The sequence below is a fragment of the Pituophis catenifer genome, unplaced genomic scaffold, assembly GCF_029215685.1.
Source record: "Pituophis catenifer annectens isolate HBS135680 unplaced genomic scaffold, rPitCat1.0.hap2 SCAF_6, whole genome shotgun sequence".
NCBI lineage: Eukaryota > Metazoa > Chordata > Lepidosauria > Squamata > Colubridae > Pituophis > Pituophis catenifer.
In genome coordinates, this window is record NW_027256886.1 from 5,030,736 (window position 1) to 5,051,445 (window position 20,710).

Sequence of the window (20,710 nt, forward strand, 5' to 3'; positions counted from 1 at the left end):
GCTTTAAGGAGGCTGAGCGGCTGATTGGGATTCAGATCAGCGAAGCTGCTGGGCTTTTCATCCAGAGAGTTGTGGCAACATGAACTGCATCCTAATCAAAAGACAGATTATGTAACAAAACGCCCAATATCCCTGGTTTACGAGGTTGCAAAAAGACAGAAGGGGGGGGGGGCAAAGGGTGTAAACTGAAGGTCCAGAGCAAAGGAATAAGGTGTGTGTGTGGGGGGGGAATGTCAATGAATGACCATGTTTTAAACCCAAAAAAATCTACCATTACACTTTGGGGTTCTCTCTCCCCAGAACCAGCAATTCAATGTTTTTCTCCCATCTGGGGATCCAGTTGGAGCCCAACTGAATCCAATTCCAAATGTGTGCAATTTCCAATGCATTTCTTACTGTAGGAAGTTAGCACCCACCCCTCCCCTAGGAAAAGGAGATATTTTAGGAAATATTAAAAGGGCAGAATATTTCCCCTAAAAGGGAGGCAGAAACTCAGTCCCTACCCCCTCCCCTTTGTCAATGGGCCATGAAGGCCTGGGCCAGTCTATTCTACATAACAAAGATCTACCTCCTTCAGGCAGAGCCATAGTAGGAATTGCCCAAAGCCCTTTCATTACATCATCATCACCTAGCAAGAGTCAACCAAGCCTGGGACATAGACAACCTACAAAGTTACCCCTGCATGGCCCCATGGGAGTCTGACAACCAATCGGAACACAAGCTCCGATTCAAAGCCCAACAGAGGATATAAAACCCAGGCACTCTCAGCATCTCTGCCCTTTTTTCCACCCAAGATCTCCAAGCCATGTGATCCTGTTCATCAATAAACCTTCTTTCCAAGCAACTTCCATGAACCCAGTGTCTTTTTCCCCACTTGGAACTGAACCCGGAAGGATATTTCTTCCAACATTACATAGAGGTGTTCCCTGACTCCCTGAAAGTTACAACGGCATTGAAAAAAAGTCTACGTTTCCTTTCTGTTCCGTTGTGTTTCAGCCTAAATTAAAGGCTGATTCAAGCCCTCTCTGCCAGCTGCCCCCTCCTGCCCTTCTCCAGCCAAGGCCCACCTGCAACTCAGCAATTGTCATCTTGTGGTAAATCTTCTCATCGTCTCGCCGTTCATCTTGGGGGACGGTGATGTTGGCCAATTCGGTCTCCAGTTGCAGCACCTGCCCCATCAGCTCTTCCACTGAGCTTCGGGCTCCTCCCAACAGCATTGCCAGCTCCACCATGTAGTCCAGGTATACAGACAAGACCTGCCAAAAAAAGAGGAGTAATTCCATAACAATGACCCCGCCTCCTGATCCTCCGGAGGGCTGGAGAGCGGCGGACTTCCTTCTGGAATTTGGTCCGAAAGGGCAAGTGGGAAGAAGTTAAAAATGATCGAAAGGAATATTGAAATGGGATATGCAAAATCACAAGATATACCTAGAGCTTCCTTCCTTCCTTCCTTCCTTCCTTCCTTCCTTCCTTCCTTCCTTCCTTCCTTCCTTCCTTCCTTCCTTTTTTCTTTCTTTCTCTTTCTTTCTTTCTTTCTCTTTTTCTCTCTTTCTCTCTCTCCCTCCTTCCCTCCCTCCCTCCCTTCAGTCAAGTTTAAGAAATAGTAGTGGTGGAAATGGGAAATGGATTTATTGTGCTCCCATTTCCAAGATAATTACAGCAGTTGCTGAATTCAGTTTAAGAATCCAGTTGTGGCTGTAACAGAAAAGAACCAGAAAGGAAGGAAGGAAGGAAGGAAGAAGAAGGAAAGAAAGAAGAAAGAAAGAAGAAGAAAAGAAAGACAGGAAAGAAGGAAAGAATGAAGGGAAGGAAGGAAAGAAAGAAAGACAGGAAAGAAAGAAGGAAGGAAAGACAGGAAAGAAGGAAAGAAAGAAAGAAGGAAGGAAGGAAAGAAAGACAGGAAAGAAGGAAAGAAGGAAGGAAGGAAAGAAAGATGTCAAGCTGACAAAAGACAAGAAAGAAGAAAAGAAAGACAGGAAAGAAGGAAAGATGGAAGGAAGGAAAGAAAAACAGACAGGAAAGACAGGAAAGAAAGACAGGAAAGAAGGAAAGAAAGAAGGAAGGAAGGAAGGAAGGAAGGAAAGACAGGAAAGAAGGAAAGAAGGAAGGAAGGAAAGAAAGACAGGAAAGAAGGAAAGGAAGAAGGAAGGAAAGGAAGGAAAGAAGGAAGGAAGGAAGGAAAGAAAGATGTCAAGCTGACAAAAGACAAGAAAGAAGAAAAGAAAGACAGGAAAGAAGGAAAGAAGGAAGGAAAGAAGGAAGGAAGGAAAGAAAGACAGACAGGAAAGACAGGAAAGAAAGACAGGAAAGAAGGAAAGAAAGAAGGAAGGAAGGAAGGAAGGAAGGAAACAACAGTCTGCTTGTGAACTGCAGAAAGGATGATGGAGAGAGAACATCTGGACCTTCTGCTTGTGAGCATCCACACAGGAGGCCCAGATGTTCCCTCTCCCCCCCTCCTCTCTGCAGTGAATATCTGCTGCAGTTCAAGAGTGGATTCAGCAGCTCAATGGGGAGTTTTGCTCAGCTGGCTGTATTGATTTCATCTGGAAGCCTCCTTGTAGCCAGCTTTTGTTTTCCCTTACATTTCCCTTTTTCCCCTTAGAATTCTTTCAACGTCACCCGTTTTTTATTTCTCACTTAAACCTTCCTCGCCTTGCACTATTCTATAGATACTTCTTCTGTTTCCAAGCCTACTTTGTGACTCTGGATTTCAGGAAGGGAGACTCAAAATACATCTCCCCACCCCTGAGCTGTCCTGGGTAGAAAGGGCAGAGAATTCCCCAACGGATAGACGGGATCGGTTTGCAAGGGAGGTCACAGATAATGATCGCCAAACGCAAGCTAATAAAAAGTCAGGACACTTCAAAAATGGCAAAATCAGCAGAAAGTCAAGCAGAAGCAGCCAGAAAAGTCCATAGGCCAAGAATAGGAGCCTGGATAGCTCAGCAGACTAATGCATTGTAATTTAACGCCAGCTGTCTGCAATTAGTAAGTTCGAATCTCACCAGGCTCAAGGTTGACTCAGCCTTCCATCCTTTCTAAGGTAGGTAAATTGAGGACCCAGTTTGTGGGGGCAATAAACTGACTTTGTAAAAATATACAAAAGTATGAAGGCTATTGCTTAACGCATTGTAAGCCTCCCTGAGTCTCCGGAGAAGGGCGGCATATAAATCAAATTAAAAAAAGAAAAAAAAAAAGAACATCACCGCGGTTACCCAATTAAATTTCCAGGTTATAATGACCCGGTGTGTCTAAAATAAACAACAATTTGATGCCAGGCAAATTGGAAGAGAGCGTGTGTTATGAAGCAGAAGAAATCTGCTTTTCAGATTCCACATCCACTTTGCCTCTCAAAATAAACGCTCGAGCAAAAAAAGCTTGTGAAGATAATCTCGTGGCAGGCTTAATAGCAGTCACTGGGAGAGGGATCTTGGAGTCTTAGTGGACAACCAGTTAAATATGAGCCAACAGTGTGAAGCAGCAGCCAAAAAAGCCAATGCAATCCTTAGCTGCATTAACATGGGGATACAATCAAGATCAAGGGAGGTACTAACACCCCTCTATAAAGCCTTAGTAAGACCACACCTAGAGTACTGCATCCAGTTTTGGTCACCACACTATAAAAAAGTTGTGGAGACTCTAGAAAAAGTGCAGAGAAGAGCAACCAGGATGATTAGGAGACTGGAGACTAAAACATACGATGAACGGTTACATGAACTGGGCATGGCTGGTCTAGTGAAGAGAAGGACCAGGGGAGACATGATAGCAGTCGTCCAATATTTGAGGGGCTGCCACAGAGACGAGGAGGTCAAGCTATTTCCCAAAGCACCTGAAGGCCAGACAAGGAATAACGGATGGAAACTGATCAAGGAGAGATTCAAGCTGGAAAGAAGGAGAAATTTTCTGACAGTGAGAACAATCAACCCATGGAACACAGAAGTTGTGGGAGCTTCATCACTGGAGGCTTTCAAGAAGAGACTGGATTCCATCTGTCAGAAATGGTGCTTGGGCAGGGGTGGGTGGGGTTGGACTAGGAGACCTACAAGGTCCCTTCCAAACCTGCTAATCTGTTAATCTCAACATTTCTACAGGTTTGAAGCAGTGGTGAAATTCAAATTTTTTACTACCAGTTCTGTGGGTGTGGCTTGGTGGGCGTGGCTTGGTGGGCATGGCAGGGGAAGGATACTGCAAAATCCCCATTTCCTCCCGATCAGCTGGGACTCGGGAGGCAGAGAATAGATGGGGGTGGGGCCAGTCAGAGGTGGTATTTACTGGTTCTTCGAACTACTAAAAATTTCCGCTACCGGTTCTCTAGAACTGGTCAGAACCTGCTGAAACCCACCTCTGCCCTATGCCATCCCTCTGGTAAACTTGCAAGATTCGTTTTTCTCACTGTGCACATGTATACATCCGAACTAGACTTTTGTTGTCTCTCTGTGTCATATATGTGGGTACATGCATAATTGTCTGTCTGTCTGTCTGTCTGTCTGTCTGTCTGTCTGTCTGTCGTAGCTGATACTAACCCTCTGACCCCCAAACCCCTCCCTTTCCGTTCCCCAATTCTCATCTTCTCATTGGCCATCTTCCAAGTCAGTCTCCCCAGCTTCTGACCTCAACCCACAGGAATGTCCCCCCTCCCATCCCATCTCCTAGGGGATATTATCTACAGAGAAAATAAGTAGGTGAAAAGTCAAGCCTCGTCTCCTCCTTTTTATGGCAGCATCAGAATGCTGACAATATGCCAATTAGTGTACATTCAAAGTGATAATAAAGTATTCTGTTCTGTTCTGTTCTGTTCTGTTCTGTTCTGTTCTGTTCTCTATTCTGTTCTATTCTCTATTCTATTCTATTGTACTCTATTCCAGGGGTCTCCAACCTTGGCAACTTTAAGACTTGTGGACTTCAACTCCCAGAATTCCTCAGCTTTGCTGTGCCCGCCACGCCCACCAAGCCATGGCATGCCCATCATGCCACGCCCACCAAGCCACGCCCACAGAACCAGTAATAAAACATTTTGAAGCCCACCAGTGGCCTAGGGAACAAAACTGTTACAGAATCAGGTGGTCCTGCTAGAAATACTTCGGAACCTCCTCCCAGAGGGGAGCAACAAGAACAGACCATGAAGCGGGTGGGCGGGGTCTCTAACAATGTTTTGAGTTCACATGAACTGTTGCAGCATCCCCACAGTCACGTGATCAAAATTCGGGCGCTTGGCAACTGGCGTGTACTTATGACAGGTGTACTCTCCCAGGGTTACATGTTCACCATTTGCAACCTTCCCCAGCCGGCTTCTGACGAGCAAAGTCAACGGGGGGGGGGGGGGGGAGAGGCCAGTTTTGCTTAACAAACGCATGATTCATTTACCAACTGCGTGGATTTGACTTAACAACTGCGGCCAAAAAAAAAAAAGGGGTCATAAAACGGGACACTGAACACGTGCCTCACTTAGCAACAGAAATGCTCTTTGGCCAGCGTGCTTGAAGGCTCCTGGAGATCGGCTGCTTGTCCAAGCTGAGCCACCAAACCAGGGTTTGTTGCAAAGGACTCGCAAACTTTTCCTTTTCTTTAGCAGGAAGCCGCTGCCTCTGATTGGTTGGCAGTTTTGATGCCTCGGCCGCCGCCTCCTCCAGCCGCTGCCAGCGGAGCCCACAGGGCGCGGAGCAATCATCGGTCGAGGCCTACCTGTAAAAGGTTTCCTTACCTTCTTGTTGGCTGTCTTGTTCAAGTAATAATCTCGTGATGGTAAAAATAGGCCGGACTGATCCACCTGCCGTAGGTAAAAAAAAAAGAATAAATTCAATCCAGAAGTCAGACTGTCCTTCCAACTGCCTTATATTCCTCTATAAAAAAGTCAGAAAAATCTTCCTGTTCTTAGCTACTGACGGCTGCCTTCCCACTCATGTGCAGCTGCATAAGAAAAAAGGCATTACAGGTAGTCCTTGTCTTACAACCATTCATTTAGTGACTGTTCAAAGTTATAATGGCAGTGAAAAAGTGCCTTGTGACTGTTTTTCACACTTACGACCCAGAGGTGGTATTCAGCCGGTTCGGAAAAACCGGTAGTGGTGAACTGTGGGGCTGCCCACCCGCCCGCAATCCAGTGGTGGGTTTCAAATTTTTTACTACCGGTTCTGTAGGTGTGGCTTGGTGGGTGTGACATGGCTTGGTGGGCGTGGCTTGGTGGGCATGGCAGGGGAAAGATATTGTAAAATCTCCATTCCCACCCCACTCCAGGGGAAGGATACTGCAAAATCCCCATTTCCTCCTGATCAGCTGGGACTCGGGAGGCAGAGAATAGATGGGGGCGGGGCCAGTCAGAATTTTTACTACCGGTTCTCCAAACTACTCAAAATTTCCGCTACCGGTTCTCCAGAACTGGTCAGAATCTGCTGAAACCCACCTCTGCCGCAATCCCATCCTATATCACCGTGTTTTTTTTTTTTAATAATTTTTATTAATATATTCTATAAACTAATACACAAATAAAATATATAATCCTGCCACCATGGTATAATATGATTACATTGTCCATAAGTATAAAGTCATTCCTTTATACATACATATTTGCCATCATATATATACATCATCATATATCTATTCTATCCCACCTTTTCTGGACCCAATCGTACCATACTTTCCAACTGTTATAAAATTCTGAATCTTTTTTACCATTGATCAATCTAGTTAATCTATCTGATTCCGCACACTCATTAATTTTATATATTATTTTCAAATCTATCGGTAAGTATTGATTTTTCCACTCCTGCGCATACGCTAATCTTGCTGCAGTGATAATGTGAATCAACAAGAACCATATATCTGATTTAACATTCAAAGGTTTTGCCCCCAATAGGAAAATCACTATATCACTGTGTTTTTGACGCCGTATGCATGATGTACGTGTGGACGGTGCGTGCGAGCAAATTGCCGTGTTGTTTGACGTTGCGTGCTTGCGCAGACGGCGCGCGCAAGCTAATTGTCGTGTTTTGTGATATGCAGGCATGCGCGCGGGCACTCACATTTCCAGTGCTGGGCGAACCAGTGGTAAAATGATGCGAAACCCAGTTCTGTTATGGCCATTGCAGCATCTCCATGGTCACATGATCACAATTCGGATGCTTGACAACTGGCTCATATAAATATAAGAGTTGGAGTGCCTCGGGGATCACTGGATCCCATTTTGCGACCTTCTGACAAGCAAAGTCGGTGGGGAAACCAGATTCACTTAACAACCATGTTACTAACTTAAGAACTGCAGTGATTCGGTTAACAACGGTGGCAAGAAAAGATTGTAAAACGGGGCAAAATTCACTTAAGAAATGTCTCGCTTAGCAAGAGAAATTTTGGGCTAAGTTGTGGTCATTTATTATTTATTTATTTATTTATTACATTTGTATACCGCCCTTCTCCTTTCGGACTCAGGGCGGTGAACAGCCAAAATAAAAACATTTGTACAAAAGTTAAAATAATTATTTAAAACTAATTAAATAAAATTTGGCCCGTAATTTAAAACATATCAATTAAAATCAATATCATACGTTAAAACTAACATGGAATCAGGCCAGCCTGGCTAGCTGAAAAAAGTAAGTTTTTAGGGCTCAACAAAAAGTCCGGAGGTCTGAGATCACTCGTATCTCTGGAGGTAAATCGTTCCAGAGGGTAGGCGCCACCACAGAGAAGGCTCTCCCCCTGGGGGTCACCAGCCGACATTGTCTGGCTAACGTCACCCTGAGGAGGCCCTCTCTGTGGGAGCGAACCGGCCGGTGGGAGGCAATTGGTGGCAGAAGGTGGTCCCGTAAGTACCCTGGCCCTAAGCCATGGAGCGCTTTAAAGGTGATCACCAACACCTTGAAGCGCACCCGGAAGTCCACTGGAAGCCAATGCAGCTTGCGCAGGAGAGGTGTCACGTGGGAGCGCCCTGTCGCTTCCATAATCCCCCGCGCGGCCGTATTTTGCACCAGTTGGAGCTTCCGGTGCACCCCAAAGGGAGCCCCATGTAGAGAGTGTTACAATAGTCCAGACGAGAAGTGACGAGTGCTTGAGTCACCGTGCGTAGGGAGTCCCGATCTAGAAAGGGGCGCAACTGGCGTATCAGGTGAACCTGATAGAAAGCCCCCCTGGCCATGGCCATCGTATGCTCTTCCAAGTCATAAATCAAGGACTACCTGTATGGACTTCAAAATAAATTGAGGGCTCTGCTACCCATTCGCCCAAACCTGTACGTTGCCGAGTTTGGACACCCCTGTGGTCTACTCACAGCAAGTTTGATGAGACCAAACTGAGGCAGGTGAGAACCATTCCCTCTTTACAACTTATATTGTTTTTATTGTTTCCTAGTATGATTTGATTGCTTATTAGTATCTATAACTATCACTAAGTGTTGTATCTTATGATTCTTGACAAATATACTTTATTTTTTCTTTATGTACACTGAGAGCGTATGCACCAAAAACACATTCCTTGTGTGTCCAATCACACTTGGCCAATAAAGAATTCTATTCTATTCTATTCTATTCTATTCTATTCTATTCTATTCTATTCTATTCTATTCTATTCTATTCTATTCTATTCTATTCTATTCTATGCCATGCCATGCCATGCCATGCCATTCTAGAATTCCCTCAACACTGTCAAACTAGTTACTAAATCTGCATTACTATTAATCTTCTCATTGTTCCTATCACCCATCTCCTCCCACTTATGGCTGTATGACTGTAACCTTGTTGCTGGTATCCTATATTGACTGTTTCCCTATGACTATCATTAAGTGTTGCACCTTATGATTCTTGACGAATGTATCTTTTCTTTTATTTACTCCGAGAGCATATGCACCAAGACAAATTCCTTGTGTGTCCAATCACACTTGGCCAATAAAGAATTCTATTCTATTCTATTCTATTCTATTCTATTCTATTCTATTCTATTCTATTCTATTCTATTCTATTCTATTCTATTCTATTCTATTCTATTCTATTTTCTCTTCTCTTCTCTTCTCTTCTCTTCTCTTCTCTTCTCTTCTCTTCTCTTCTCTTCTCTCCTCTCCTCTCCTCTCCTCTCCTCTCCTCTCCTCTCCCCTTGCCCTTCCCACTCCACTCCACTCCACTCCACTCCACTCCACTCCACTCCACTCCATTCCACTCCATTCCATTCCATTCTATTCTATTCTATTCTATTCTTTAGGACTCATGAAGACTTGCTATTGCAACAGGTGGGAAGACAGGACAAAGTTACCTGGATGATGTTGCTATTGGAGCTTTTAGAATCAGGTCCCACGAAAACAGTGAAGAACGGAGAAGCGCGATAAGTTGCAGAGACCAATTTCAGCACGTCCATGAAGTTGGTCTGGTTCCAGGAGCCAGTGACGTTCCAACCACCAATCTGAGAGGAAAGAGGGTTTAAAATTTTAGAATCGTAGAACACTCGTTGCTTTTGTTAAAATCCATTTTTAATCCCTTGCAACCAAAAGAAAAGTCATAGGGGGGAGAAAAAAAGTCAAGGAAAGGAAAATCATAGACTCTAGGAAAAAGTGTAGGCAAGAGCAACAAAGATGATTATGGGACTGGAGGCTAAAACTTACGAAGAACGATTGTAGGAATTGGATGTGTTTAGTTTAATGAAAAGAAGGACTAGGGGTGACATGAGAAGATTACTTCCAGTACTTGAGGGTTTGTCATGGAGAAGAAAGAGTTGACCTGTTGACCAAAAGCACCTGAAGGCAGGGCAAGAAGCAATGGATGGAAACTACAGTAGTGGCCAAAATTGTGGAAACCTTTTGGGAAAAGTGTATTTTTGAGGTTTGATGGCTAATAACACCACTTTTTTAGAGTTTCTTGTTTTTTTTTATTGAAAAGTTTTAAAAAGTTTTACAAACATTTCCCCTTTCCCCTCCCTCCTCCCCTTCCAACCCTCCCCCTCCCCTCCCTTCCCCCCCTTCCCAGAGCAAAATACAGGGTATAACATTTGACAATCATAAGATAACATAAGCTAATTATCTTTAGCCTCCTCTCCCCCTCTTGAACTTTTAATTCCCCCTTTACTAAACTAAATTGAAGTACTTTATAATTCATAAGCTATTTGAAATTTTTTAGTCCGATATTTGCCTTGAATATAATCAGTCCATCTTCTCCATTCTAACATATATTTCTCATTTGAATGGTCCTTTAGATATGCTGAAATTTTCGCCATTTCTGCTAAATTTACTACTTTTAGCATCCATTCTTGAATAGTAGGTAAATCTTCCTTCTTCCAGTACTGCGCCACCAAGAGTCTTGCTGCAGTTATTAGGTTCAAAATCAAATTAGTCTCTATAGCCGTACATAATTTCCTTTTCCCCCTTTCTGGCCTTTCCTTCTTCTTTCCTTGTTCTGGCTTCTGGAGATGGTGGGTTTCCAGCCTTTAGTATGGTAGTGTAAAAATCTCTTGCCTTCCCAAATGAGTTGAGACGATGGAGTTTCGAGAGAATCCTATTCCACCGCTGGAATGGCCTGGGAATAGCCCAGACCTTAACCCAATTGAAAATCTATGGAGCCGACTAAAGAAACTTGTTAGTCGGAAGCGACCCAGCAATAAAACCCAGTTAATCGAAGCCATCATTCAATCTTGGTTTCACATTAGAACAGCTGCAGAACTAAAAAACTTGGTTCACTCCATGGGAAGACGTTGTAAGGCCGTAATTGATGCTAAAGGTTACCCAACTGAGTATTAACTAACGTGATAATTTTTGTATACCTCGTTTTTTCTATGGTGATAATTTTTGCATATCTCGTTTTTTTTCTACGTATTTCGCTTTTCTTCTTTATACTGTAACTGCTATTCTAATAGCCAATCCTTCATAAAAGTTACTGCATTACATTCTTGATTAAATTATTTTTCTTTTTTTTTTAAAAAAAAATCTTTATTTACATTTTCCATTAAAAACAAAAGAAAAACAACACATTATATAAATAACAAACAAAACATACAAGACAACACAAGACAACAAAAACCGACAAAACTAGCATACCTATAAGCAGCACCTTAATAACCTAGTACTCGGTACTGTATATCTATATTATAATCTGGAGAAGACAGAACATCTTACATATCTTTATAAAACAATTAGGTCTATCCGACCTCACTTTACTTGTATAATATAAATTTCTCAGTACATATAATTCCTCTTCTAATTTGGGTTATATTTTCCTCTTCTCTAGCTACCTAATTATTTTTTCATTGATATATAATTCCATTGATATATAATTATGGGTTTTAATACAGGGGTGCTTTTAATTGTGGGCCAAATTAATTTAATCGGATTTTAATCCTGCTTTTAAATTTTGTATTTCTTGTGTCTTATCTGTTGGCTGTTCACCGCCCCGAGTCCTTCAGGAGAAGGGCGGTATATAAATATAAACAACAACAACAACAACAACAACAACAACAATAATATAATTTTATGGTACTACTCCCAAAAAAAGTGGCTGTTATTAGCTATTGGGAACTCTGTTATATTTGATACTTTTCTATTTCTTGGCATGATCCTAGTCAGATTTTCGCTGTCTGTTCTCACTGTCTAGTCTCCAGAATTGGGAATACAATCTTGGAATTGCCTTCGAAGTAGGATGAACTCTTGAACTTCCTATCACTAGCCAACCTACTTTGTCTAAGTTTCAATATGACCAAAATGGTCCAGAAGGCCCAAATCTCCCATAAAAAAATCCACTAAAAATTCAATTAAGGCTTAAGCTTTAGGACAAGGCACAGGTGCTTTTATCTTGCTAAATTAATCCCAGGTGCTCCACGGGGCACGGCAAAAGGTAGAAATATGGTAGCTAAAAATGTATTGCTGAAAAGAGAAGTACACAGGTACTGTCATTCATTGGCATCCTTCTGTCTCAAGAGACTGTGGTATCGTGCTCTGGAAAGAGGTCCTAAAACAGCATCTGGTGTGACGAAAAAGGCCAATTCGAGAGTGGCAATCCCTTCCACACGGAGGGCAGATACATTCGGTCCCCTGCCCAACCCCCAGATTTCACTGGTTCCGGGACTGCCTCTTTGCCTCAGCCTGCCGAACAAGGGTCTCTTCGAATTGGAGAAGGCCAGGCTGCGTCTTTAGCCTCCAAGCTGAACGATCGGAGGTCAAGGTTTCCCAGTTGTTAGTGTCCCATTCCCAGGGCCTTTGGGTCCCTCTTGCAGATATCCTTATATCGCAGCTGTGGTCTCCGTCTGAGGCGCTTTCCCTGCACTAATTCTCCATACAGGAGATCTTTCGGAATCCGACCATCAGCCGTTCTCACGACATGCCCCAGCCAGCATAGACGTCGCTATTTCAATAGTGTATACTGCAAGTAGTGTAAATGAAGCCTATTTTCATAATTGTCCCTTCATCAGTACCAGAGGTGGGTTTCAGCAGGTTCTGACCAGTTCTGGAGAACCGGTAGAGGAAATTTTGAGTAGTTCAGAGAACCGGTAAATACCACCTCTGACTGGCCCCACCCCCATCTATTCTCTGCCTCCCGAGTCCCAGATGATCGGGAGGAAATGGGGATTTTGCAGTAACCTTCCCCGGGCTCCAGAGGCCCTCCACAGGCTGGAAACAGGGCTGTTTCCAGACTTCCAGAACTTCGGGGAGGCCCGTTGTTCGCCCTCCCAGAACCAGCTGAGCCGAGGTGGCGCAGTAGTTAAGAGTGCTGTATTGCAGCTACTTCAGCTGGCTGCTAGTTCAGCAGATCAGTGGATCAAATCTCACCGGCTCAAGGTTGACTCAGCCTTCCATCCTTCCGAGGTGGGTAAAATGAGGAGCCAGATTGTTGGGGGGGGGGGGGGCAAATATGCTATTTAGTATACTGTCGATTGTTGTAAGCCGCCCAGAGTCCTCGGAGAGTGGGCGGCATAGAAATATGATTAATAAAATAATAAAAAATAAACCTTCGCACGGGCACTGCATTTACCTGGCATCCAAAATGAGCTGCAGGGAGACTCCTGTGAGGGGAGGGGCAGGGTGGGCGGGGCCAGCCAGTCCTTGCAACTACCGGTTTGGCGAACCAGGTGTAAAATTAGCATCCGCTTCGCCCAAACCAGTCCGAACCGGCTGAATCCCACACTTGGTGGGGCGCCAGGTTTTGAGGGAGTGTGCTGTGCAAAATAAAGCTTCTTTTATGATCCGCACCTTGGTGTGTTCAATTTGAGCGAAAGGCACACCAGGTGACAAAGCCAGTTGGGCTGGGACAGCAATTTCACTCAAATATGACAGGGTCCTTGGCAAATTGAGGTGTTACCCCCTGTGGATAGGGCCCGCAACCTGGGTGTCCTTCTGGATTCACGGTTGTCTCTGGAAGATCATGTAGCAACCGTGACCAGGGGGGCATTGCCCAGGTCCGCCTTGTGCACCAGCTGTGCCCTTACTTGGACCAAGATGCCCTACGCACTGTTACTCATGCGCTGGTCACCTCCCGTCTCGACTACTGCAACGCTCTCTACCTAGGGCTGCCCATGAAAACCACTCGAAGGCTTCAACTGGTGCAGAATGCAGCCGCGTGGGTTGTGATGGGAGTGTCCCGACACTCCCATGTTACACCCCTCCTGCGTGGCCTGCATTGGCTACCGGTTGCCCTTCGGGTGAGGTTCAAGGTGCTGGTTATCACCTATAAAGCCCTTCATGGCTTAGGTCCGGGATGTGTGTCGGACCCCCTGCAGCCAGCAACAATCTCCAATCGCCCAGTGCGTTCCCACAGACAAGGCCTCTTCAGGGTGCCGTCGGCCAGACAATGTCGGCTGGCGACCCCCAGGGGGAGAGCTTTCTCTGTGGGCGCACCCACCCTTTGGAACGAACTTCCTTTGGAGCTCCGGATGGCCCCTGACCTTCGCTCGTTTCGCCGTGATTTGAAGACCTGGTTATTTCGTAGCCTGGACTGATGAGGGGGGGTTTTCTTAATAGTTTTAAACTGATTTTAAATTGTTTTAATTCGGACTTTTAATTTTATATTGCATTAATGTCATTGTGTATTTTACTGTTGTGAGCCGCCCTGAGTCGTAGCCATCCTACCACAAAAAGAACTGTAACCTTGTACAAAATACTTTTCAGTGAAGTAAACTAGTTGATTGTATCAAATATTGAATAAGTATATCACACAAAATAACTATCTGGGTGTAAATCAGATCATTATAAGAAGAATCTAATAGCTGACCTATCTCTTTTAAGCTCTTGAAATTAAATATTTGCCATAAAACCACCATACATTAGCATATATTAGCATTTCTTGTTTACTTTGAAATCTGTGTAACTGTTCCTAAGCAAGCTCCTTTTATGAGCAGGGCCTTATTGTACTTAGACCAGGGGTCCCCAAACTTGGCAGCTTTGAGACTTGTGGACTTCAACTCCCAGAATTCTGCAGACAGCTATGCTGACTGGAATCCCCAAGTCTTAAAGCTGCCAAGTTTGAAGACCTCTGATTTAGACAATACGTCTACCTACTTTCATACAATTGTTGCTTGCCAAAAAAATCCCTGAGAATAAGTTGTAATAATGTAAGAGTGATGGATTTTTTTTTAAAGCATCCAGTGTCAAAGTAAGTTGCGTTCTTCAGTGGCCTACTGTAAGCAACAGGCCACCCTGAATAAAATCCACCTCAGATTTTTCCTTCATGACTTTTCTTCTTCTTTTTCCTCATCCCAAGGCCAAAGCCAGGTAGGAGCTAGAGCATGGGCATTCAACCTGCAACTTTAAGACTTGTGGACTTCGACTCCCAGAATTCCCCAGCCAAAATGCCTGCCTGGTGAATTCTTGGAGTTGAAGTCCACAAGTCTTAAAAGTTGGCAAAGTCGGACACCCCCGAGCTAGGGAAACCTAACACCAAAGAAGTCCATCAGCCTGTCCAATTCTATACTCCTCTACTTGGGGGTATGTCCTCTGATTGTCTGAATGCCTGGAAATCTAAGTCTTCAGAAACAGCAATCTACAAGGCAAAGGCAAAGCTGAAGGATTACCCAGCCTCGCCAATCTTCTTAAAGTGATGGTTGGACCCAAATAGCTGCAGGACCCACAAACTGCTTGAGGCAACCTAGCTTGTAAATCACTGGAAGCAGAGCTCTCCAGGGTGCTGAAAGAATATTTTCCTCTTGAGGAGTAGACCATGTTACTTAATGCGATGACTGAATTAATTTATTTCTGGACCTACGCAGAATACCAAACCCTAAATTAACCGAACGGCCTGGCTTCCTGCAGCCTAATAAAGCAGAAGGAGAGAAGAAAAATAAGGAAATTAAGACTAAGCAAGCTGAGCTACCATTATGAGAATGAAGTCAATAGGTCCCCAGTTGACCTAAATTAAGCTTGTTGGGCAGAACACAGGCGATAAGGGGCAAGAATTTATTGGCCCTCGCTTTTTGCATCAAGCGCCAGAGGTGGTATTCAGTCGGTTCGGGCCACTTCACCCGAACCGGTAGCTGAAATCACTGGTGGGCCTGCCCATCCGCCCTGGTTCTATGCGCGTGATGGCGAACCAATGGCACACGTGCTACAGGTGGCATGCGGAGCCATATTAGTGGGCACGCCAGCTCAGCTCTGGGGTGCATGCGCGCGCTGGCTAGCTGATTTTCGGGCCTTCTGGGCCCACCAGAAGTAGGGAAACAGGCTGTTTCCTGCCTCTGGAGGGCCTGGGGGCGGGGTGGGGAAGGCCCGTTTTTCTTTCTTACCTGGCTCCAGATCCTCTCTGTGTATCTGGGAATGGCGAAAACAGCCTTTCCCACTCCCTTGGAGGCCCTACGGAGGCTGAAAGGGCCCATTTCCCGACTCCCGGTGGGACAGGAAGTGACTTTTTTCCTGTCCCCAGCCTCCAGAGACTCCTAGAGAGGCTCCTAGAGATTCCTAGAGAGGTTCTGGAGGCTGGGGACAGCAAAAAATGTCACTTCCTGTCCCACCGAGAATTGGGAAATGGGCCCTTTCAGCCTCTGTAGGGCCTCCAAGGGAGTGGGAAAGGCTGTTTTCGCCCTTCCCAGATTCATAGAGAGGATCTGGAACCAGGTAAGAAAGAAAAACGGGCCTACCAGGCCATCATGTGCCAGGAGCAGGAGGTGGGGGGGTGGGGTTGCGTGCGCATGCGCGTGGTCACGTGCGCGCGCGACCCTCCCCCACCCCCCTCTCCTGGCACGCAAAAAGGTTAGCCATCACTGTTCTATGCCATCCTATTTAGGCAAGTTTGTGAGGCCGGGCGCATGCATGGAAGGCCGGGCGCCAGTGGTGAATTTCAGCCGGTTCTATCCGGATCATGTGATCTGGTAGCGCCGGCAGTGAGAGGCTCCGCCCATCTGCCCGGATGTCATCACGTCCCATTTTTGACCCTTTGTGCATGCACAGAAAGCTCTGCGCATGCATGGATGAGGCACACGCACTCACATTTGCGAACCAGTAGTGAAGGTAAGTGAATTCCACCCCTGTCAAGCACCCTCCAGCCTTCGCAATAACCCCAGCTGTGCCTATTGGTCTTGTGGACTCACCTTCTCGATCAGATCTATCAGTGGCTGAGACCCCAGTTCCTCAATCTTCTGTTCTCTGAGGCAGGACAAGTAATAGCGTTGGGTCTTCCTTTCAGCTTCACTGCTGGAGTTAAAAGTGGCATTTTCTGGAGAGAGGAGCACACGAGGGTCAAGAAAGGGTTGGACAACTGGACAGCTCCTGACACTGTCCCGGAGCCCCAAAATGAGAAGTCAATTTTCACCAGATCTGTGCCAATATGATTCTTCCAACCAGGGGTGAAATCTAAGATTTGTTACTACCGGTTCTGTGAGCGTGGTTTGGTGGTGGTGGGGGTAATGTGACTGGGTGGGCATGGCCAACTTTTTTTTTTTAACTTTTAAAAGCATTTTTTCTACAACCTTAAGAGGTTGCAGAAAAAAAATGCTTTTAAAAGCCTCTGACGATCAGGCAACTCAGCTGGGATCGTCAGAGGCTTTTAAAGGCATTTTTTTTTCCTACAACTTCTTCGGCTGAAGAGGTTGTAGAAAAAAATGCTTTGAAAAGCCTCTGACGATCCCAGCTGAGCCGCACAATCATCAGAGGCTTTTTTTTTTTTTTTTTTACTTTTAAAAGCATTTTTTCTGCTGAAGAGGTTGTAGAAAAAATGCTTTTAAAAGTGAAAAAACACAGCCTCTGATGATCGCGTGGCTCAACTGGGCATGGGGTGTGTGTGTGTGTGCGCAGGGATTTTTGCTACCGGTTCTTCAAACCACCCACCGCCATCACTACCGGATCGGGCGATCTGGTCCGAACCGGGAGCATTTCACCCCTGCTTCCAACAAAGCTATTCTTTGAGGAATCTACCTGCCTCGGAGTTTTGCTTGATATGGATGTATTACTTGGAACCCTTGACACAAGGACTACCTGGGTGAGATCCAAAGCCCGTATTTTCCTCAGTCTAAATCTAACCTTCCACTTCTCACCCTCCAAGGAGAAAGCTGTCGTGTTGGGATTCTCCACGATCCTTCCCACAAAACATGGATCCCTTCAACTCATGACCCTTCATTCCAATGTCAAATATTGGCCTTTGTCTTCAGATTCTTTAGCAGCCCTGGATTCAGAATCTGCTTCTTTTGCTCAACTTAAAGAACCCGGAACGGAGAAACATACTCCGATGCCCGCCTGTAACCATCCACCTCTTACCCAACAGGTGTTTCATGATGGCCTGGTTTTGGTCCCAAATACTGTTGAAGGTACTCCACTTGGAGCGTCCATCCGGCAGTGGGTTCCGCTTGATCCATCCCCCGCAGGCGTACTGGTAAAAATCATCACAGGGCTTGACGTCTGGATCCAGAGCTTCCAAGATCTTACCAGCTACAATGATGCAGGCTTCGGTAAGGCAAGTTGTATGCGAAGGATCTGGAAGAGACAAACGGAGATTTACGTGGGAGTAGGAATGGATTTGCAGAGGGGGGGGGCGGGAAATTGCAGACTACAGGAACCATTTCAACTACTCAGGTGACCCTGAGGACACAGATAAACCTCCAAGTGCTTCAACGACCCTCTAAAACAGGGGTGTCAAACTCAAGCCTTGTGGGCCGGATCCGGCCTGCAGGGTGCTTAGATTTGGCCCAAAGGCCCACCCTACAAAACAGTGAAGGACCGGCCCATGGTACCTATGCCAGTGAAAACAGAGCTCAGGAGGACCGCACGCAGACTCCCGAGCTCTGTTTTCGCTGGCAGAGGGTTGCAGGAGGCCGTTGCATCCAAAAACAGAGCTCGAGAGCCCATTTTTGCTGGCAGAGTGCTGGGGCCACCCGACATGAGTGACGTCAAGCTGGTCATGCTCGCCCCGGCCACGTCCCCCCTGGGTCCCCCAAGGTCAAACACAACCCTGATGCGGCCCTCAATGAAATTGAGTTTGACACCCCTGCTGTAAAAGGATGCAAATCAGTGGTGGGTTTCTACCAGTTTGCCCCAGTTCGGGTGAACTGGTAGTGGTGGCGGCGGGAGCCTCCTCCCACCCGTTGTTGTGACCTAGATCCAAGTAGTTATTACCAGACACAATCAGTCCTAAACAAACATATTTTATTAGAACAGCTGAGAATTATTTCATTCTCAGCGTAGTCCAAATTAAGTTCCAAACAAATTCTTCATAAACAGTCCTTCGGCCTTATCACCAACCTTTGTCTTCTTGGGCACCCTGCCAAAGGCTTTTCTTGGGAAAAATTCAGAAGCAAGAGACGCTGACAAGAAACAAATGTAGCAACGTTGCTTTCCTACAAAGATCCCAAGAGCCGTTGCTGCTCTTTTAAGCCTTCCGGGAGGGGCCAATCATTTCCTGGCCTTACTCCTGAGTCGTCCCTTTTGCTTTACCTGCTCTTGCCTTCTGGCAGCTCTGCACATGTGTGCATTAGGAACAGGAGGAGCCTCCTGTTCCTCTACCTCTCTGCTATCCGCCTCTGCAGGCTCCGTGCATCGCTCCCAGATGGCCCTGGCTCCCTCTCTGCCTCCGACGCAGAGCACTCGTCAGAGCCCTCCCCAGACTCCAGGACTGGCCCATGTTCCTCCCCAACCTCCTCACTGTCCGAATCTGCTGCCAGATCTGCTGGCCGCTGGCGGGCCACAACATTAATCCATAGGGTTTGGCGACAGTATTATATTATTTATCCCCTTTATATTTTTTTATTTCCCCCTTTGCTTGGCTGTACACTTTAGTGTCATCACCATTATTACATTCTGCTGTTTTCCAAGAACACTGAGTGCTTTTCTGCCAGAGTCAAATTCCTTGTGTGTTTAACCAGACTTGGCCAAATAAATAAAGGAGATACCGTAAATATATATATATGTATATAAACAAGTAACTAGGGTAAAATGTCCACAAGCTGACAACCAGTAGATAAACTTAGCACTAAAAGAAACACAGACTCTTGGTCTGCCCAGTAATTTCCTTCTCCAGAGAACCAGCTAGCTCCTTTCTTCATTAGTTTACTAGGAATTGTCTCCTCTGTTTCTCCTAGGAGAAGCAAACCAACCAATGTTAGCATACAGTAGTGGCCAAAATTGTGGAAACCTTTTGGGAAAAGTGTATTTTTGAGGTTTGATGGCTAATAACACCACTTTTTGGGAGAGTTTCAAGATATTTTTTTAAAAATTTTTTATTTTGATTTATATGCCGCCCTTCTCCGGAGACTCAGGGAGGCTTACAAGGCGTTAATATACAAGATAATCATATTCCAGTGCTGGGAGTAGCCCAGACCTTAACCCAATTGAAAATCTATGGAGCCGACTAAAGAAACTTGTTAGTTGGAAGCAACCCAGCAATAAAACCCAGTTAATCGAAGCCATCATTCAATCTTGGTTTCACATTATAACAGCTGTGGAACTAAAAGACTTGGTTCACTCCATGGGAAGACGTTGTAAGGCCGTCATTCATGCTAAAGGTTACTCAACTAAGTATTAACTGACATGGTGATCATTTTTGCATATCTCGTTTTTTTCTACGCGTTTCGCTTTTCTTCTTTATACTGTAACTGCCATTCTAATAGCAAATCCTTCATAAAAGTTATTGCATTACATTCTTGATTAACTTATCTTTCCATTGATATATAATTTTATGGTACTACTCCCGAAAAAAGTGGGTGTTATTAGCTAGTTTTAGAAAACACACTTTTCCCAAAAGGTTTCCACAATTTTGGCCACTACTGTATGCTTCTAAAAATCTAGCCATCGCTCTGGCTTTCTGTAGAGATATGAAACCCTTTACGATAAACGCTTTGGGGATTTTCATAAGAAGAAAGACAGACAGAGAAGGTGGGAGGCAGGGAGCTTTGTATAAAAAGGAAGGCCAGCCAATTGCAATAACAATAGACCTACGATCACAATTGACCCTCACAATTTCTGTGGCTCAATGAGACATTTCTTAAGCGGATTGGGCTCCAATTTGCGACCTTTTGTGCCATGGTTGTTAAATGAATCATGGCAGTTGTTAGGTTAATAACATGGTTGTTAGGTGAATCTGGCTTCCCATTGACTGAGAAAACTGTTGTAAGTTGAGGACTAGCTACCCTGTTTTCCCCAAAATAAGACAAAATAAGACAAAGCCCAATCAGGCTTTTGAGCACATGGCAATAAGGCCAAGTGCTTATTTCAGGGTTCAAAAAAATATAAGACAGGGTCTTATTTTCGGGGAGACACAGTATATACCCTCCATAGTGCTTTTACAGCACTCTCTAAGCTGTTTATAATGCCAGCCAATTGGCCCTGACCAGCTGGGTC

The 20,710-nt window shown here is 45.1% G+C and overlaps 1 protein-coding gene across 1 annotated transcript in view; it reads right to left on the minus strand.

Annotated features, from left to right (window-relative positions):
• The window catches only part of ECE2 (endothelin converting enzyme 2), a 76,167-nt gene that overhangs the window by 36,481 nt on the left and 18,976 nt on the right, over nucleotides 1–20,710 (minus strand). The window contains exons 5-9 of the mRNA XM_070945697.1: nucleotides 17,636–17,851; nucleotides 16,474–16,598; nucleotides 9,232–9,378; nucleotides 5,702–5,767; nucleotides 1,068–1,256 (exon numbers count right to left, since the gene is read on the minus strand). Coding sequence (XP_070801798.1) covers nucleotides 1,068–1,256; nucleotides 5,702–5,767; nucleotides 9,232–9,378; nucleotides 16,474–16,598; nucleotides 17,636–17,851 — 743 coding nt within the window. The remainder of the gene's footprint in view (nucleotides 1–1,067; nucleotides 1,257–5,701; nucleotides 5,768–9,231; nucleotides 9,379–16,473; nucleotides 16,599–17,635; nucleotides 17,852–20,710) is intronic.